Genomic DNA, 17,482 nt, shown 5'->3' with positions numbered 1-17,482 from the left:
ACGCCCACACAGGTGCAGCGAATGAGCATTATTTAGGGAAGCGAAATACTGCCTCAAAGTCCTCCATTTACAAAATCAAGCCGGTATTTGTTGGCATTGGGGGTCCAATATAGCGCATTGTTCCAGTTGTGAAGGTAAATAAACTTTGTTTCGTTCTGAAATCAGAGCCTGTCCCCCTTTTGCCTTGCTGCCTTTTCTCTTCATCAGTTGACGTTGAAGCAAGTTGGAAGAGACAAGAGAAGTAAAGCAAGGTCAGCGTTGTTTTTCACATCCACTTCCATGTTTTAAGTCTGTCCGAAGTCACACAATGTAACGAGACCATAACTTTGAACTTGAGTTCAATACTTTTAATAAGTAGCGTCACGGTGCGGGTGCGTCAAACATTCCTGCAGTCGCGACTGAAAGCGAACCGGTGGGACAACATGCGTAAAAATACGTATAATCTCTATTTTTGTGTTGGAAAGAATGGAACTTGGCAATGACGTGTTCAACTTGATTTACTGGCGACTATTTAGACAAAAAACCATGTGATGAGTGTCAAAGACACCCGGCATTGCATCACCAACATACTCATCGTCTGTTTTCATTGACCACCAGTATGTTACGGAGAGATCAAGGCAGCGAATCGTCATCCTCTACGCCACAGCTACCGCCCAGGCCCAGCGAGAGGGTGCGTGAACCTGCTTTAGAACAGTAGGCTTTCGTCCCCAGACGGTGGTATTATTATTGCATTATAATTGGGTGTCGTTTACTGGCGCCAACCTGCAGTATCATAAACATGGGCAGCCAGACACAGCATATGGGGAAGGGGGGAGGGAGAGTGGGGCCAGAAGTCATTGTTTGTCCATACTGCACAGTGCAAACAGTAAACAGTACAAACAGTAGGGGGGGGTATTCTCATGTTGGTGCTTATTTATTCTGACATCACCTGTCCTTGTCTTGTTCAACTTATTTAACTTAAATTGCTCGTTTATTTGTTTGTTTGTTTATTTATTTATTTATTTATTTATTTATTTATTTATTTATTTATTTTGTATGTGCAATGCACCTTCAGTTGGCACTCCCAATTTCGTTGCATAGGTGACTGTACAATGACAATAAAGTCTATCTTATCTTATCTTATTAAGTTGGAATTGTTCATTTTTTTCTTTTTCAGAACAATGATGTCACGGACGATGTTGTTACGAACAATAGGGTATGTGTGTGTGTGTGTCGGAATGAACCCGTGTTTATGCGTCTTATGCAACGTCACACAAAGAACTTGATTGTCTATAACCTTTTATTTATTAATTTATCAAATGTATTGATTTCTATAATCAGCTGAAACAATTATTTAACACTAGTGGGCCTTTTTAGGTGCAGTGAAAATGATCTTTCAAAATGTCCAAATAGTGTACCAACAACATTAATACTTAGAAAATCGGATACTCAAGCTCTCCTAGTGCCGTCGGTCCACTACCATTTGAAACGCGACAGCCCTTGTTTCTGTTCGGAGCAAGAAGTGGTTGACCTCAAAAAAACACAACGGACTGCGCGTTCTTGTGTATCAGACGCATCGCCAGAGGAGAGCAGTGTGTCATGATCTACGATGTGAATCTATCTTCAAAAGTCGAATTCATGTACATCTGAATACATTCTCATGGCCACCGAACGGTTGAAATATTAAAATAACTAGGACTATAGCGTATGATAGACTACACATTTAGCCTAGCCCTCATATATGAATCCTATAGCCTACCTTTCACAGTTACACAAAAAGGGGATTATTATTCAGGCATTTTCAGATTTGATGTATATTCTTTCAATTCCATCTCAACAAAGTATTTCGAGGACACAGTTCAATCAATTGTCTGAATTGATTACTGGGAATGATAAATCATCGATGAAATGAGTGCATGCATTTCTGTGCGATTACTTTGATTTCAGAGGACTGGAATGATGGGGGCGATTCAGAAGGTCAATCCATTCAAATCTACCTTTCAGGTAACTCACGGCCAGTTAAAAAAACAAAACACGTTGATCACATCCTACCCTTCTTATCTCCCACGTAACCGCTTTGCATCGTTGGCATAGTAGTAGAGAGTGTGCGTGTGCGTTTTTGTGCAAGTGTGCGTGTAGTTTACTCAAGGACATTTCCGCTTCACTGCTAAAGATATGCCACCATTTAACCTTTAACCTGAGTGCTAATGTGTGATTGGGCCCCAGGCTTCTTCTACCGTCAAAGCCGCCGCCTCACAGGAGCCTCCCCAGCTGGAAGCAGGGGCGGGGGCCACACAGGTGGGTGCTGGTTGCCATGGGAGCAGGTGCACACTGCAGTAAACGGGTGTTTAATTGCAGTGTTCCCAAAACGTCCCCGGGTTGAGTACGAGTGTCGCGGTACACGCGAAACCAGTTCCGCAAGCGTTTCCCACTAGTGTCACAGTTGAGCCTGTAGCCACCGCTGTTCCCCCAGGCTTCATGCTCTGTGCATAGCTGCGCAGGGCGTTTAGTTTACGTAACTGCAACTCAGCCATAAAGATGTTCTGTGGGGTATTCCACAAAGCCGGTTTTATCACATAACCGGGTAAGTTAACCCAGGGTTTGCGGTAACCCTAAAATGGTCGTTTTATCTATAATATTGGAGATGCTGAGCACATCTCAGTCTTTTCAAATGTCCCGTCCACATCCGGACCAAGATTGTCATCGGCCTCATATCATACAAAGAGCAATATTGGCTGAGTACTATGCCGAGAGGCGCTTACAATAGAAAGTATAAAATAGTCCTAATGGACTTACATCCACTGGAGAATGTTCGATTGTAGCCGGTGGCTCCATTACAAGCACTAATCCATCTTGATCTGTGAAGTTGATGAATTGTCACTTTTAGGTTTTCTACCCAGTTACCAAAAAAAAAGCATTGGAACATTTGCGCTGTGGCACGCACACGGTTTGCATGTGTTACTTCGAAGACAAACAGAATCTAAAAAACAAGAAAAACAGAAAAACCTACATTCAACCAGTGGGGTACCCTCACATGGACCCTGACTCTCTGAGGAGATACTTCCAGGTACCCCCTCCATGCCAGGGCGCCCTGAATATTGCCAGCTCCAGTCTGCCGACTGTCGGCCTCTTTACGATTGGCTTAAAAAAAAGGGATTATTTAAATGCAGGAGTGACAAATATGGTATGACAATTTAAATGCTGGACTGACAAAATATACCAATACGATGGTGGGAAAAGCTTACCAGTTTGTATGTTTTTAAACTTCATTTTTACTTGATCCGCTGATCGCTTGGGAGCCATCGGAGTACATATTTTTTTAGAAGAAAAGGGTTATGTGGTAGGAGCGTTAAGAATGCTTAACAGGGATATTAATAGATTCATGGCTCAAATATTAAGGATCATGCTTTTGACATGTAACTAACGCATTTACGCGGTCAGCGATCCGCTGCCAGGCTTTGGTTCTCCGGGTTCCAGAGGCTTTAGCGTTCCCTTTTCTTGTGATAATGTCCTTCTCCTCGTCATAGCTCTCCAGGAGAACCAGGAGTTCCATTTCATTGAAATAAGCGGCCCGTTTCGCCATTTCGATCCGGGTTTCCATGATCCATACATCACGTCTTTATAGGTTTGGCGTGGACGCGCACAACCCTGTTGATTTAACTAATGCATAACCCGTGCGGTGGAACCGACAGCTCTGGTTTTTTTGACACAGGGTCAATCAAACTAGAGTTCAGCGTTAACTCTGTTTGTTAAACCTCCGTTCGCGGAATACCCAACTGGTCACATTGTTTTCAAAGGGCTCGGTAGTTGTTATTGCTATGTTGTGGTTCGTTCTCCTCTTGCACTTTAATGTGCATTCCGTTGCCTTGATATAATTATATGTTCCTTTGTTCTCAAGCCAAACAAAGGTCCTCTTGGTCGAAGGTAACCGAATTTATCGTTCTTTCCTTCCTCAGAGCTCTGGCAAACTGATGGGGGTCATCCAAAAGGTCAACCCCTTTAAGTCCACACCACAGGTGCGTCTACCTGAACAGGTGAACTACCAAACCAGCCCCCCTGCTCGTTCCATGAACGACGCTTGGCAAATTAAGTTTAGGTTTTCTGTGAATGAATTTCTTGCTCTCGATCGCAGGCCTCAGCCAAGGTCACGCGAGTGCCTTCGTCAGGGTCCCTGGACCAGGGAGGCTGTCCAGACTCTCCCCAGGTGTGTGTGTGTGTGTGTGTGTGTGTGTGTGTGTGTGTGTGTGTGTGTGTGTGTGTGTGTGTGTGTAATGCGTGTGGAATGCGCGCGTGTGTGTGTGTGTGTGTGTGTGTGGTGTGTGTGTGTGTGGAATGCGTGCGTGTGCGTGGAATGCGTGCGTGCGTGCGTCCAGCCTAGAGAATGCAACCTGCACTGCATGAGATGGGGAGGCAGCTGGCGTTTCGTCATTGGGTATTTCACTCCATAGACTAGAGGGAAGTGACACCACGAAACAGGAAGTGCTGTGTGTTTAGTGAAAGTATTGTCCTGTTTGAAAAACCGGCCCGTTTGCCTTCTGGTCTGCCTGGTCTAAAAGTTTGTACGTTTTTTTAATCGTACTACGAAAAGGCTTTTTAATCGCAGAGGTTTGATAGTGGGCGTGGCTTATGAGGCGTGCCCCTCGTTGACATCATGAGATACACCTGTGTTCCCCCCTACGGTCCCACAATGGCCTTTTGTGAACAGGTCAACCAGCTGCTGTGCATTTGACTGAACTTCCCATCCGGTATTAATGACGGACATCTTGTCTTGTGTTGTCTCCAGAACCCTGGCCGGTTGCAGTCGGCCGTGCAGAAGATGAACCCATTCCGCTCTGCCTCTCAGGTAACCCCCCCCCCAGACACTCTGTCCCCCCCCCACCCCCCCAATGGAAAGGTTCACCAAAGTCTTGTTTTGAACCCAGGCGTCTTCTGCGGTCTCCAAAGCGCCGTCCTCTGAGTCCCTGGAGCCAGGAGGGAGCTCAGAACCGTCCCAGGTGTGTAACAGATGAGGAGGATGAGGATGAAGAGGGGTGCGTTTGCAGTTAGGCTCGGCAGTGCTGTGACGCACTGTGCTTTAATGTACACGGCGAGCTTTTACTCTCCAAATCGAACTTAGCCATTCAAACCCAGGTTTCTTCTAATTGGATCTATTTCAGTGTAGCTCCTCTGTGGGGTTCATTCAATTAGAATTCATTTTTATTATTCTTATCCAGAATCCCGGAGTGTTTGTGGGGATGATGCAGAAGGTGAACCCTTTCAAATCCACGGTGAAGACCCAGGTACCGCCCGTCCCCATGCAAGACGTGTACCTAAATGCAGTTATCGCTTTGCTTTCGGCACGACATTTCAAAAGTGTAGTCGGGCTATCGGCTCTTAAAATGCGACTCTTTTGAATCTCAAAACGCACAACATCATCCACCTATATGTTCAAGGCACACGCGTCTAATTAAGCTTGCAGAGGGTTAATATACGGGTCACCCTGCCCCGTAAATTAACCTCCTTGATCTAGGGGCAACCATTGAAATGACCTCTTCAAATCAAACCGTGGCCTTACTAATAGTACAATCTTCTTCTCTGGTCTATTTATCCCCTCGCACTCAGTCTTCCAACGACAACCTCTCGTCCAGCACAGGAAGTTTAACCGACAACAACAACGCCACTAAAAAACAGGTACACATTTAAGCTTGAGGTCATTTTTAGATTTTAATTCAACCTGAATTCAAACGCGCGTCATCAAACGCGTACGTTTTTCCCTATCCCAGACGTCTGAAGTTTCAACCGACACTGTAGATCAGCAACTGCCGAAACAGGTACGAGCGATGACTTATCCGTTCGGCCATTATTTTTCGTGCGAGGAATGCATTTACATAGACTTTGAATAAGATGCATCAGATTTAAATGCCATCGCACTGGTTGGGCCTTGTGTCTCCTTTTTCAATCATTTTAGAACCCTGGGACGTTTCAAGGAATGATGCAGAAAGTCAACCCCTTCAAGGCCACGGCAGCAGAGGGAGAAGTAAAGACGCTCTCGTGTCTTTTTGAAGTTGAATATTTGTTGAATTTGGATCCCAATTGTTTGCCTTGTTATCCTCTGTACACTATTTGGTCAAGGTGATGGATCTCTTAAGTCAACAACGGTGACGCCGATACAATAACAATTCTGATGTTGTCTGAGCGATACAAAGGTGTGGTTGGAACAGCACGGCGTTTCAATCAACCGTTTATTTTTTTCCTGTCAGACGGGAGGCGTGTAAACAAACGCCCTCGGGCGTGGGGCCCACGCCCTCGGGCGAGGGCGTGGGGCCCACGTCGAGTCACCTGGCTCCTTGGCTCCCTGGCGTTTTGAAACTATAATAATACATTTAATTTAGAGGCGCCTTTCAAGACACCCAAGGTCACTATGCATCCAATCTGCCTCTCCCCGTCTCTCTCCTCTGTCTCTCGCTCTCTCCCCCTGGCAGCCTGCTGCCTTTGTGGGGCGCCAGGGACCGTCGCGCCGCAGCGACTCCTCCTCCAGCTCAGACTCCGGCAGCCTGGACGACGGCTCCATCCAGAGACACGTACGGCTGGTTAACGGGTCCGGGGGCCTTTTTAGCCCGTGGCTTTCTCGGGGGGGGGGGGGGGGGGGGGGGGGGGTCGTGTTCGAGGCATGTCAGCAATGAAGCAGGGCTCTTGCCCCCGGGGGCGACTACACACAGTCCTAGGACAATGTCTCACCACGGCCCTTTGGCTCGGGGTCGTCACACACCCTCGGCACGTGTACCGCTGCGGTTTATCATGACGGGGTGTCCCTGAGCAAAGCACCTTACCCTAACTGCTCCTGACGAGCTGGCTGTCACCTTGCATGGTTCACCCTGCCGTCCGTGTTTCGAATGGGTGAATGAATGGGTGAATGGCAGGCCATGTTTTAAAGCGCTTTGGTCAAAAGCGGCACATAAATGCAGTCAATTTACAAAAATTTGACGCACACACACATTGCTTTCCTTAGTTGTCGTCCCAAGCTCGTCTTATTTCAGAGTACGGTATTAATGATATCCCAGCATACGCGGGATCACATGAGCCGAAACTTGCCGGTGAAACTCTTCCTGCTCTTCCAGTCGGTCTGGTATGCGGAGGAGAGCGAGAGTGTCGCCGTCAGGAGTGCACCAAAGGACGGGCCACCCAGGAAGACGATGGTGCGTTCTACAAGCCCAAACTGGTCTTTCGATATTCGCAGAATTCTCTGTGTGCGAAGTGTTGCGCAGGCGTCCTGCAAAGAAATAACACCACGCACAAATAAAGCTATTTTCTGTTTGCGAAGAACCTGTTCCAAGTCCCATTTCTCCACTCTGTTAGGCTTCCACAATAAATAGATATCATGTTCTGCACTCCCATTCTTAACGGCCATTGTATTTTTTTGAATTACAGTAAGAAGGATTGACCTTTTTGGTTTTTTTCCTCTCCAATTTCTAGACTTTCAGGATAAAAAGAATACTTCCGGCTGCCTTGTTCAGTTCAGGGACAAAGGTAGAGGTGTGTGTGTGTGTGTGTGTGTGTGTGTGTGTGTGTGTGTGTGTGTGTGTGTGTGTGTGTGTGTGTGTGTGTGTGTGTGTGTGTGTGTGTGTGTGTGTGTGTGTGTGTGTGTGTGTGTGTGTGTGTGTGTGTGTGGCCGGCCGTGGGAAAACATAACAACTTTCTTTTATACCTCTTAACAATGTGCACCTCTCCCCACACAGACCTCAACCGCCGGATTAGATGACGGACCACTCTTGGCTCAGGTTTGAAATGAGTAGCATTCCATAACCGACTGAATGATCAGACTGTCTGCGGGACATTCTGTAAACAATGTGGTGTGTGCATGTGTAGATAGTGCATGAATATTTGGGTAGATAACAATATTTGTGAAGATAAGGTCTGTATGTGTGTGACAATACTATACCTGTGCCCAATCAAAGGTAAAATCACACATTTTGGAACAAGAACAGGGAGAAATGTAAATGTAAAATGTAAATGTAACGCACCACATTCTGAACTCTCCCTCGGGGCGATGCATGGATAATGTGGGCCACCGTGTATTTGGTAGGGCTGCAACATGTGCGTGGTTGTGTTGTGAATGTCCGTAGGCGGAGGAGGTGACGGAGGTGGTGGAGGTGCAGACCCTGCAGTTGGCCGAAGCCCCAGAGCCCGGCGACGACGAGTCCTTGAGTCCCCTCGACGTACGGTTTATTAAGTCGGACCAGTTTGAAAAAGTCCCATCTTTCGATGGATTTTTCTGTCGTCCATTTTGTAGCATCCCATCACGTTAGCTTACCCCACATCCTCCATATTGGCCGCCATTTTGTCTCTACAAAGCAAATGCCTTTTGTGTTCACTTTACATCGTGTGCCCTGTTTGCAGGATGAGGAGGGCCTGATGTCTTGGTGGAGAACCGTCGAGGGTAGATGCCCTCATCTCCTCCTTGTTTTATCCCTCAGCCCTCTGCTGCGCCATCTTGTATTTTTGTTTATGCCTAAAGCTGAGATGACCATTTTTGACATTCATTGACCATGGCGGGTAAAATGGAGTTAGTGATTGAACCCATGTGCTCTGACAGGATGGGATGAGTGGAACCAGTCCACCGAGGACGCGCCGGCGGAGGAGTAAGTAGAAGTGGAGATAACTGACATTCTTCCCCTACCCTGCTAGTCTTGCAAGTCTAGTCTCAAAGTATGTACCCTGCTCTTTCGGTGAACTTTAACCCTATTCTTTACCTAGTTATATTGATCAATATAACCGCAAGCGGTGATTAACGGGGTCCGAGCAAAATTAAAAGTCAAGAACACACTAATGGAAGATGTATAAATATGACAAATAATTCTGAAGGAAAGATGTTTATGAAGGTGTTCCACTTAATGCCATACTGTGCCTCGGCTGTCAGGTGGGCTATGAAGCAATGGCCGAATGTCATGTTCAGCTTGTTCATAGTGCTATAATCGGGATTCGAACTCTCAACCTAAGGATCACCTGTACAAGGCATTATCCCATTGAGCCGCTGATAAACCTGAACGGTAGCCTCATTCAAATGGTCAAAATGTTAAGCATACAACATCCCGAAACCTCCAAGCACACATTTCTCAAGCGAATTAAGGGCTTTTTTAAAAGCATATACCTGAGAAATCTTTGAAATTCTGGGGACATTAAACCTTTATAGTCAAGAACGGAAGAAATATAAATATGACAGTTAATTATGAAGGAAAAATGGTTAACGAAGAAGTTCCCCTAATGCCACACTTTGTCTTGGCAGACTGATTCTTGGAAACTAATGAGCCGGAATGTTGATTGCCTGATGAATTTCAGATGCTGTTCAATGTTGTGTTTCTTAAATGAGTGGCAATGACAGAATTTCATGTGCAGCTTGTTCTTAATGCTCTAATCAGGATTCAAACTCTGAACCTAAGGATAACCAGTATACGGCATTATCCCGTTGAGCCACTGACATTCCTGAACTGCATGAAGCCTCATTCACATCGTGAAAATGTCGATGGATAAGCACACAACACCAAGAAAACTCCAAGCACACATTTCCCAAGAGAATTAAGGGCTTTCTTAAAAGAGTACAGATCTGTTAATGTGCACTTTCAATGGTATCCACCTAATGATAGCTGTATGATAGTTATACTATAACAAAATGGTCATATAGGCTAAATGGGTTGAGACTGTGGACGTTTGGCTTTTCTATGAAATTGTGGGAAAAGTAAACATCTTAGAGCAGAAGACCAGGGTTTTCTAAATGCGTCTGATTCTAGAGATTAATATTCTGAAATAATTTTGAGTCCAGGTCAAACTGGTGAGGAGAAATAAGTCTAATTCATGTTTTTTTTTACAATAGCGCCACCTTTGGGTGCAGTACCACACATTTAGGTAGGGGGTAGAGGGGCTTATTGGTAACCATACCTGAAAATGTCAAGAGTTTTCGACTCACGGTATAGGCTACAGCATGACTTTTACAGAATTTGAGGAAAAAATAAAACGTTACAGAAACAATAATGATCAAATGATGATAATGAAGTTGATCTTATCGTTTCATCACCCTTCTGGTATTTCTCTCCCGCTCTCTCCATCTTTCGATCTGTCTCTCGCTCTCACCATCCGCTCCTTGCTCTCCCTCTTTCTATCTGTCGCGTGTTCTCTGACTCTTTCTATCTCGGTCTCTTGCTGATGAAACGCATCCAGCGCTCCCTCAAACTAAACTTTCAAAGTTCTAAATTAAATAAAAATAACAACACAAAGATTCCCAGTCCCATCCATCTAATGCACACACAGTTCCCCTCGCAATTGACATTGTCTCAAAAAGGAATACGAACACAAAATGATCAATAGTCAAATCAATGTAATACATTACGCTCATCACACACTTTCCTCCCTCTCCATTTTATATTTAAATCTTCTTATTGATTTTCAACATATGTATTCACAAATCCCTGCGGGTAATACCACAGTGACAAGATGGACATTTCTATGCACAAAAGAAAAACAAATAATGAAGGGGAAAAACAAAAATTCCCTCCATTTGAACACAAAACAAACAGTAAATACCATCCAAAGCAATGCGCCACCGACTCCCCCTCACCCTCTCCCCCTTCTCTCCCCCTCCTAGGGAGATGGTGGAGGAGGCGGCCGACCGGGTGTTCATGGCGGCGCGGCTCTTCGTGCGGCTCTTCAACCGCCGCGGCGGCACGCTGCAGACGCACATCCTAGAGCTGCTGGCGCTCGCCGACGACGCCGACAGCTTCCACAAGCGCACGGTGAAGGCCAGCGTGGGCGGGGGCGTGGCCAGCGTGGCGGGCTCCGTCACCACCATCACGGGCCTCATCCTGGCGCCGTTCACCATGGGCACGTCGCTGATCGTCACGGCGGTGGGCATCGGCGTGGCCACGGCGGGCGGCCTGGTGTCGGCGTCGGCCAACATCACGGACACGGTGCACTCCAAGACGGACCGCAAGAAGGTGGAGAAGATGATCCAGGACTACCAGGACAGCATGCGGGACATCAGCGACTGCCTGCAGTTTGTGCAGGTGAGGGGTGATGGGGGGAGGGGGGGGGGGGGGTAGGGGTGGATGGGGGGTGGGGGGGTGATGAGGATGGTGCTGTGGGTGGATGAGGGGTGGGTGTGTGAGGTTAATGTGGGTGGATGAGGCTGTGTGAGGGTAATGGGGGTGTGGGAGGTTGATGGATATATGGGGGATGGATGTGGGCTGGATGGGGGGTATTGTGGATGGATGTGGTGTGGGGGGATCGGGGTTGCTGTGGGATTTCCTGGGTGGGAACCAGGACTTTTCCCTCCCCATCCGCTTGGTGTTGTTGTGGAAAAATATCTGCTTGTGGAAAAGCTGCGTCTTACTTTTGGGTGCAGCTAAAGATAGACTTATAGTATCTAAGTAATTTACATGAAAGAGATCCATCGCAAATTGATGTCTATGAAGTATTTTGAATATTTCGTAGACGATGAAAGGGTTTGAATGAAAAGCAAATTAGCTAAATCAGTTTCTCCTTCCCAAACACCTGGACACTGAATTCATGAAGTACCAAAGCACTGCTAGATATTGCGTGATTTTTCGAACACATTTATTCCTACATAGTGAAGGCTTTTGGCAATGAACCTCCAATCCTGTCACCATAAAACTGTTATCGAGGTTTAACAGTATGGAAGATCCTGTTATCCAGTATTTAAATTGAAAATTTAACTATATAAGTCCATATTATTTCCTTTTCGAAAAATAGAAGATTATGGTATTTGCAAGATGCCTGAACTTACAATCAATATCCTTTTGGATTTGCATTTAGGGACTTGCATCTCAATGTAAAACAGATTTTTTTGGTAAAAATGTAGTAACATTTTTATAAACTATAGCTACGGCCTCTTGCACACTTCAGACAAATATGACGGACTGCATTAATACGTTTCTGCACGCGTGTATAGTGCAGTTTTAAATCCATGTCCGACTTGGTCTAGAAAAGATCGGACTTGGTACGCAAAGACCTTTCCTGTTATGGAGTCATTTTACCCACGTTGTTCTAAAGCTTAGTCATGGTTTATACTTTTTATTTTGTAATCAATTCTTATTACTTTCCCGTACTTTCTGATTCAGAGGGTACAGCTTATCTTCAAGAGAGCTTACACATATATGAATTGAATCCAAGGGGTGTCATTTTCATAAAGAACATATTATCTCTAAGAGAAGCATTGCATCTTCATGAATGTATAGGGGTGTGACATTCATAAAGAACATGTCATCTCTAAAAGAAGCAATGCATCTTCATGAATGTATAGGGGTGTGACATTCATAAAGAACATGTTATCTCTAAAAGAAGCAATGCATCTTCATGAAGGTATAGGGGTGTGATATTCATAAAGAACATGTTATCTCTAAAAGAAGCAATGCATCTTCACAAAGGTATAGGGGCATTGTTCTCATAAAGAACATATTCTTGATTACACCCCCCCCCCCCTCCCCGCGCTCCAGGACGGCATGGAGGCCCTGGAGGCGTGGGACTTTGAGACGTACGCCGAGGTGATCACCCGGAGCCACCTGAACCAGAACGTGAAGCACGTGGTGAAGGAGGGCGGGCGGGCGGGCAAGGCGCTGCTCATCAACACGGAGAGCCTGGTGAGCACCATCCAGGTGCTCAGCGTGTCCGGCGTGGCGGCCAAGGCGGCGCAGGTGATGAGCGTGACCACGGGCGTCATGTCGGGCCTCTTCCTGGCGCTGGACGTCTTCTTCCTAGCCAAGGACTCGATGGAGCTCAAGAAGGGCGCCAAGACGGAGTTTGCCGTCAAGATCCGCGAGGTGTGCCAGGAGCTGCAGGGGGGCCTGCTGGAGCTGAACCGCATCAAGGAGCAGCTGCAGAAGACCATGGACGGCATCGAGGTGGAGGCGGAGGGGGAGGGCGGCGATGATGAGGGGGAGGAGGAGGAGCTGAGGTCCAGCGTGAAGAAGCTGATCGAGCTCGAGGAGTAGGAGAGGTGACGTTTGGGTTGTGGGGGAGGGTAGGCGGTTGGCTTGGTTGAAGGAGGCCGAAGGTACAGGACGGCGCAAGAATGTCCAAAACTGACTATTCGCTGGAATTCCGGCTATGCGTTCCGGCTCGAACCACTGTTCCATGACGCCGAAGGAGACTTTATCAATGGAAGGGTTTTACTAGTTATATTGCATTATTCCTCGGTTGTAAATCTGACTGTTACAGGGTATTGATCGTTAGCTGCCTACTGTACACTGTGAAGATTGTCTTTTGGAACAGATGTTGTAGCATATATTTTTAGCAATATATTTTAACTGTATTTTAGCTGCTATCATAGAAGTATGTTTCATTTGACATTTTATGCACATTTTTTCTGAATTGCAATTAAATAAATGTGTTGAAGTTATTGAATTGCCTTTTGTGTCTTGTTCAACCACTTGAACGGATGGTACTTTTCATGCCCTAATGTACAGGAGTAGGGAGAAAAGCATTACAAACAGACCCTATGTAAGTTCTACCTTGTTATCAGGCCAACTGCATTTTAATCCTTGTTTTTTCTGCAGCATGACCACTGGCTATGGCTATCATAACCCATGTCATTGTGGCTTCAATCATTCGTAAAACCTAGAAGCGTGACCATCTGAGGCGGGTTGAATCCGGTCGGGCCGGTTGGTTTTAATGCTTGAGTGAAACGGTTTTGGGAAATGCATACAATGGACAATTAAGATGCCATTGAATCTATATTTACACCAGACCGCGTGCAAGTCTGGTGTAAAGGCTGGGTCGATGACGTATGACTGTGCGCAAGTCACACCGAATCATGGTTCTTTGAGGCCATGGGGACGTCATATTATTTCCAAGTGACGGATTGCGCCGTTCCACAATACAAACCTGATGTCAATAGCATGGTCGTAATGAACTTTATTTATACAGCACCTTTTTACATTACGGACCCCCGTCAGACCCCCAGAGAAGTGCTCTGGAACCGCCACTGATTTTCACTGGGGATGGACTTTGTAGGACGTGTTGGAGGTTTTGATTATTGAGAAGTTTAAGTGCATCATGTTTAGTTTAGTGCAAGGCAAACGGCAGACATCCGAGACATTTTGCCTCTGGCCTCTTGGATGGTACGCACTAAACGCACCGTGTGCCAAGATGTGTGTCACAAATACCATTCTGTAATTTAAACAATGTCAAGATTCCAAATCCAGGTAAGGAAACTAAATATAGTTCCTGTTGCTTTTCTTATAATAATCAACAATAGAACACTGAAGAGTACAAAAACCGACCAAGAAATCTTTAACTGGAAGGTAGAAGATCACACAGGCCGGTGCTTAAACTGAAAGTGAATCCTGGGGAAAAGTTGGTCCGCACATCAACGATCAACAAAATAATTAAATAAATGTGTATCTATTACTGTGTGCCTGTTGCCAAGCACTTTTTTAAGTTTAAAATGTTTTTCATGCTTTGAATAGATGCCTCTGCCTTCACGGGAGACAGATGTTTTATCCAATGGGCTAGTTGGCCTCGCTACACTCCACCTAGGGCGATCAGCTGGGTTACTCTGACGTATCTGGGGTGTCGAGGTTGAGACGCCGACCGGCCATTGTGGAGATAGCTTTAAAGTTTTCACGTTTAGAAAATGGCGCACAAAAAAATGTCTATGTGCTCTTGTCCCACGAGTTATGGGTGTGACCCTGACTTCACATGTGATTGGACAAGCCCTCTAATGCAACCTAGGAATTAAGGATCGTGAATTTCGGATTAAGTTCTTCATCTGCAAGATTAAAGAGGTTGGTTTTCAGTTCCAAGTCTGACTGCCCCTGCTCCACACACTGCCCCCTCCCCGCCCAACAAATATCTATATCTTACCTTTCATCTTATAACCCTTCAACCCTTATTTTTGAACAAAATAAATTGAGACGTAAAAAAGCAATGGTTAGTCTCGTCAACCCCTGTATGTGTGTCTGAGCATCATTCGATAGTATTCAAATTAATTGTTTAATTAAGGTGACGTTATGAACCCTTCCTAGAGGCAACCAAGGTCATGCATTGTAGCATACTGAGTTTCATAACGCAAATCTTTTGAAGATAAAATGTACCAGTCTATAATATAAAGAGCCGGATCTATTTAGTAGTACCTATAAGGTGTTTCCCCAAGGGGTGAGTCACAATCCCCCCTGCTTTCCTGATTTACATCGGTATAGCTCACAGCATTTACATGTGACAGCCTCCCCAAGACCTAGATGCTTCAGGCTTTTAAACCGCTGTCAATTAAAACGCCACTTCAAGTCCCGGTAGTCTTCTGTGCTGCCTACAAATTCCAAATCGTACTTTTCATGCTGAGGGTGCAATCTACAAATCCATAGAGCTGGCATTAATTTGTAATGGGTCTCCCTCCTTTTGTGTTAATGGTTCACTCTTTAAGCGTTCCTTCGGTCCGTTTAAGAGCTGTAATAGTTGGATATTATTTTGGTTTGACACATCTGGTTTATGGTAAAGATTGTGACCTACACAGCTGTGGTTTCAGAACGAATGAGGATAGTTGTTTTCACAGTCTGAACATAGATGCCACAGACCAGGGACGGAACAGGTAAAGATCGTATGATTGGGAGAGAGAGAGGCAGCAGGAACCAATCGGTGTCTGATGCATTGAACCTTGCGAATTAATCCCTCTGATATTATTGTAGTCTGTACGTGTTGTGTGAAGGTACATAAGGAAAACCGGCTGTGACCCGGATATGACCGGCATGGACGTGTCACCCACCTTCAGTAAACACAAATTGCACATGACAGAAATAGGCCTACTACATGGTCTGCTGTTCATTATAACAGGAGCCTAGAGAATCAGACACACACACACACACAGGTGTATTTTTTAAGAAATTCATGTTCCTCATCAATTACACTTTCTCAGACTCTTCCTCTCACTGGTGCACTTCCTTGTCCTGAGTGGAAGGCCCGCCCGGGTCACTATTCTTCCCCTTTCATTTGCTATAAGCTATAGTTTAGATATAACCAATTCGCCACTTCTGCTTTTTACATAGAATCAGGGTGTGTGTGTGTGTGTGTGTGTGTGTGTGTGTGTGTGTGTGTGTGTGTGTGTGTGTGTGTGTGTGTGTGTGTGTGTGTGTGTGTGTGTGTGTGTGTGTGTGGAGCCAGCTATGAACTAGAACAAAAGATTTCAGAAGCTAAATCAAGTGGTCAACAGGTTAGACAGGAGATTTCCCCTTCCTTGATCACTTCACTGAATACTCTGTTGGTCTGAAAAAACTGAGTTGAACATTCTTATATAAACATGCAACCTGTTTTTGTAATCCTTTTTTTCTGTCATTTACTTTAATTCAACCCTATCTGTGTTTTAGATTATTTTCCCATTCATATTTCCTTTTTTTCATGTTTTTTTTTATCTCCTTGTGAATCCTACCGATTTAAAGTTCACTGGCTTTTAAAATAACGTAGCAGAAACACAGTCTCAGGGAGAAGGGTCCTGGGGTTCCTCGGGATTTGAATGTAGAATTTGTATGCGGGAAATCAGTGTGAGCTGAATTGTCATTTGTATTGAGTGTCAGTTGTCACTTGTGTCCATGGTAACCAAGACCTCCCGGCTTGCCGGATCAACTAAGCTGCAGAGTACCATTTCCGCAGAGCACAATGCGCATTTTCAACCCCAGACGTTTTCATGAGGACGGACCTGTTTTGTTTTTTTTGTCCTTGTCCCGTGACGGGTCGCGTTACAGGAACAATCCGTTGTGTGTCAAACATCATCAAACGGTCACGCACGGCAACGAACATTGCCATTTACAACTGAGAGAAACAAAGAAATAGAATGCAAGAAAGAAAAAAGAAAGTTGATTCAAGAGTTTTGATTTGAACATTGAAACTCATAAAATGCGAATGAAAAAAAAGAAATATCTTCAACGTAGGCCTCATGCAAAACATTTATATATTTTGTATGAGGTAGGCTATATATCTCAAGCTAGATGTATATCTCAAGCTAGATGTTTAAACCAGATAATTTCAGACAATGAATGTGTTCGTCGTCATTTTATTCTAGCAATTAACGGTAGACACGATAATTGCAAGAGGATAGATGTTATTTTTTAACAATGTGGGTTCCTTGTCCATTGCTTCATCCTCTTGGATTATTGCACTCGTGTGTCTGACAGACATGGCAACAACCCAAATGTCTTTAATACAATTCCTTATAATCATTGTTATTATTATTTATCTTGTATAATCGTTTTAATAATTATATAATTAGATTTTTCAGGTATCGGACTATTTTTTCTTTGCCGTCCAGATTTGAGACGTTTGTTTCTCACTCGTTCAGACCGTTATATTTGTTTTGCTCAAGACGAGAATTAGGGAGAGAAAAATGGCGTAAATCAGAGACAAAATGACGTTTTGATGATGAGAAGCTCGAGCCAGTCGGTAGACCACGAAGTCTTTCCGACGCGACCACACGCACAGACATCAGGTATTGTACAGAGCGAGTTCAAGTCCCGCCTCATCACTTTAAATA

At 45.1% G+C, this 17,482-nt stretch overlaps 1 protein-coding gene across 3 annotated transcripts; it reads left to right on the top strand.

Annotated features, from left to right (window-relative positions):
* Positions 1 to 7: 7 nt before the first annotated feature.
* Positions 8 to 13,363, top strand: LOC115529395 (cell wall protein RBR3). Of its 3 annotated transcripts, none has more exons than XM_030338094.1 (22): positions 8 to 251; positions 598 to 670; positions 1,157 to 1,195; positions 1,927 to 1,983; positions 2,206 to 2,277; positions 3,936 to 3,995; positions 4,112 to 4,183; positions 4,763 to 4,822; positions 4,902 to 4,973; positions 5,193 to 5,258; positions 5,581 to 5,649; positions 5,742 to 5,789; positions 5,927 to 5,995; positions 6,441 to 6,539; positions 7,077 to 7,154; positions 7,432 to 7,485; positions 7,695 to 7,736; positions 8,082 to 8,174; positions 8,356 to 8,395; positions 8,552 to 8,597; positions 10,595 to 11,012; positions 12,462 to 13,363. In XM_030338094.1, the coding sequence occupies exons 2-22, from the start codon at positions 599 to 601 to the stop codon at positions 12,954 to 12,956; spliced, it is 2,121 nt and encodes a 706-aa protein (XP_030193954.1). In that variant the 5' UTR covers positions 8 to 251; position 598; the 3' UTR covers positions 12,957 to 13,363. The 3 variants fall into 3 exon arrangements, with proteins under 3 accessions (XP_030193954.1, XP_030193953.1, XP_030193952.1); XM_030338093.1 differs by having other exon boundaries at positions 3,936 to 4,013; positions 5,193 to 5,246; XM_030338092.1 differs by having other exon boundaries at positions 3,936 to 4,013.
* The last annotated feature ends 4,119 nt before the right edge of the window (positions 13,364 to 17,482 follow it).

This window comes from Gadus morhua, chromosome 17 (assembly GCF_902167405.1).
Source record: "Gadus morhua chromosome 17, gadMor3.0, whole genome shotgun sequence".
Taxonomy (NCBI): domain Eukaryota; kingdom Metazoa; phylum Chordata; class Actinopteri; order Gadiformes; family Gadidae; genus Gadus; species Gadus morhua.
This window is presented reverse-complemented; position numbering and strand designations above follow the sequence as displayed.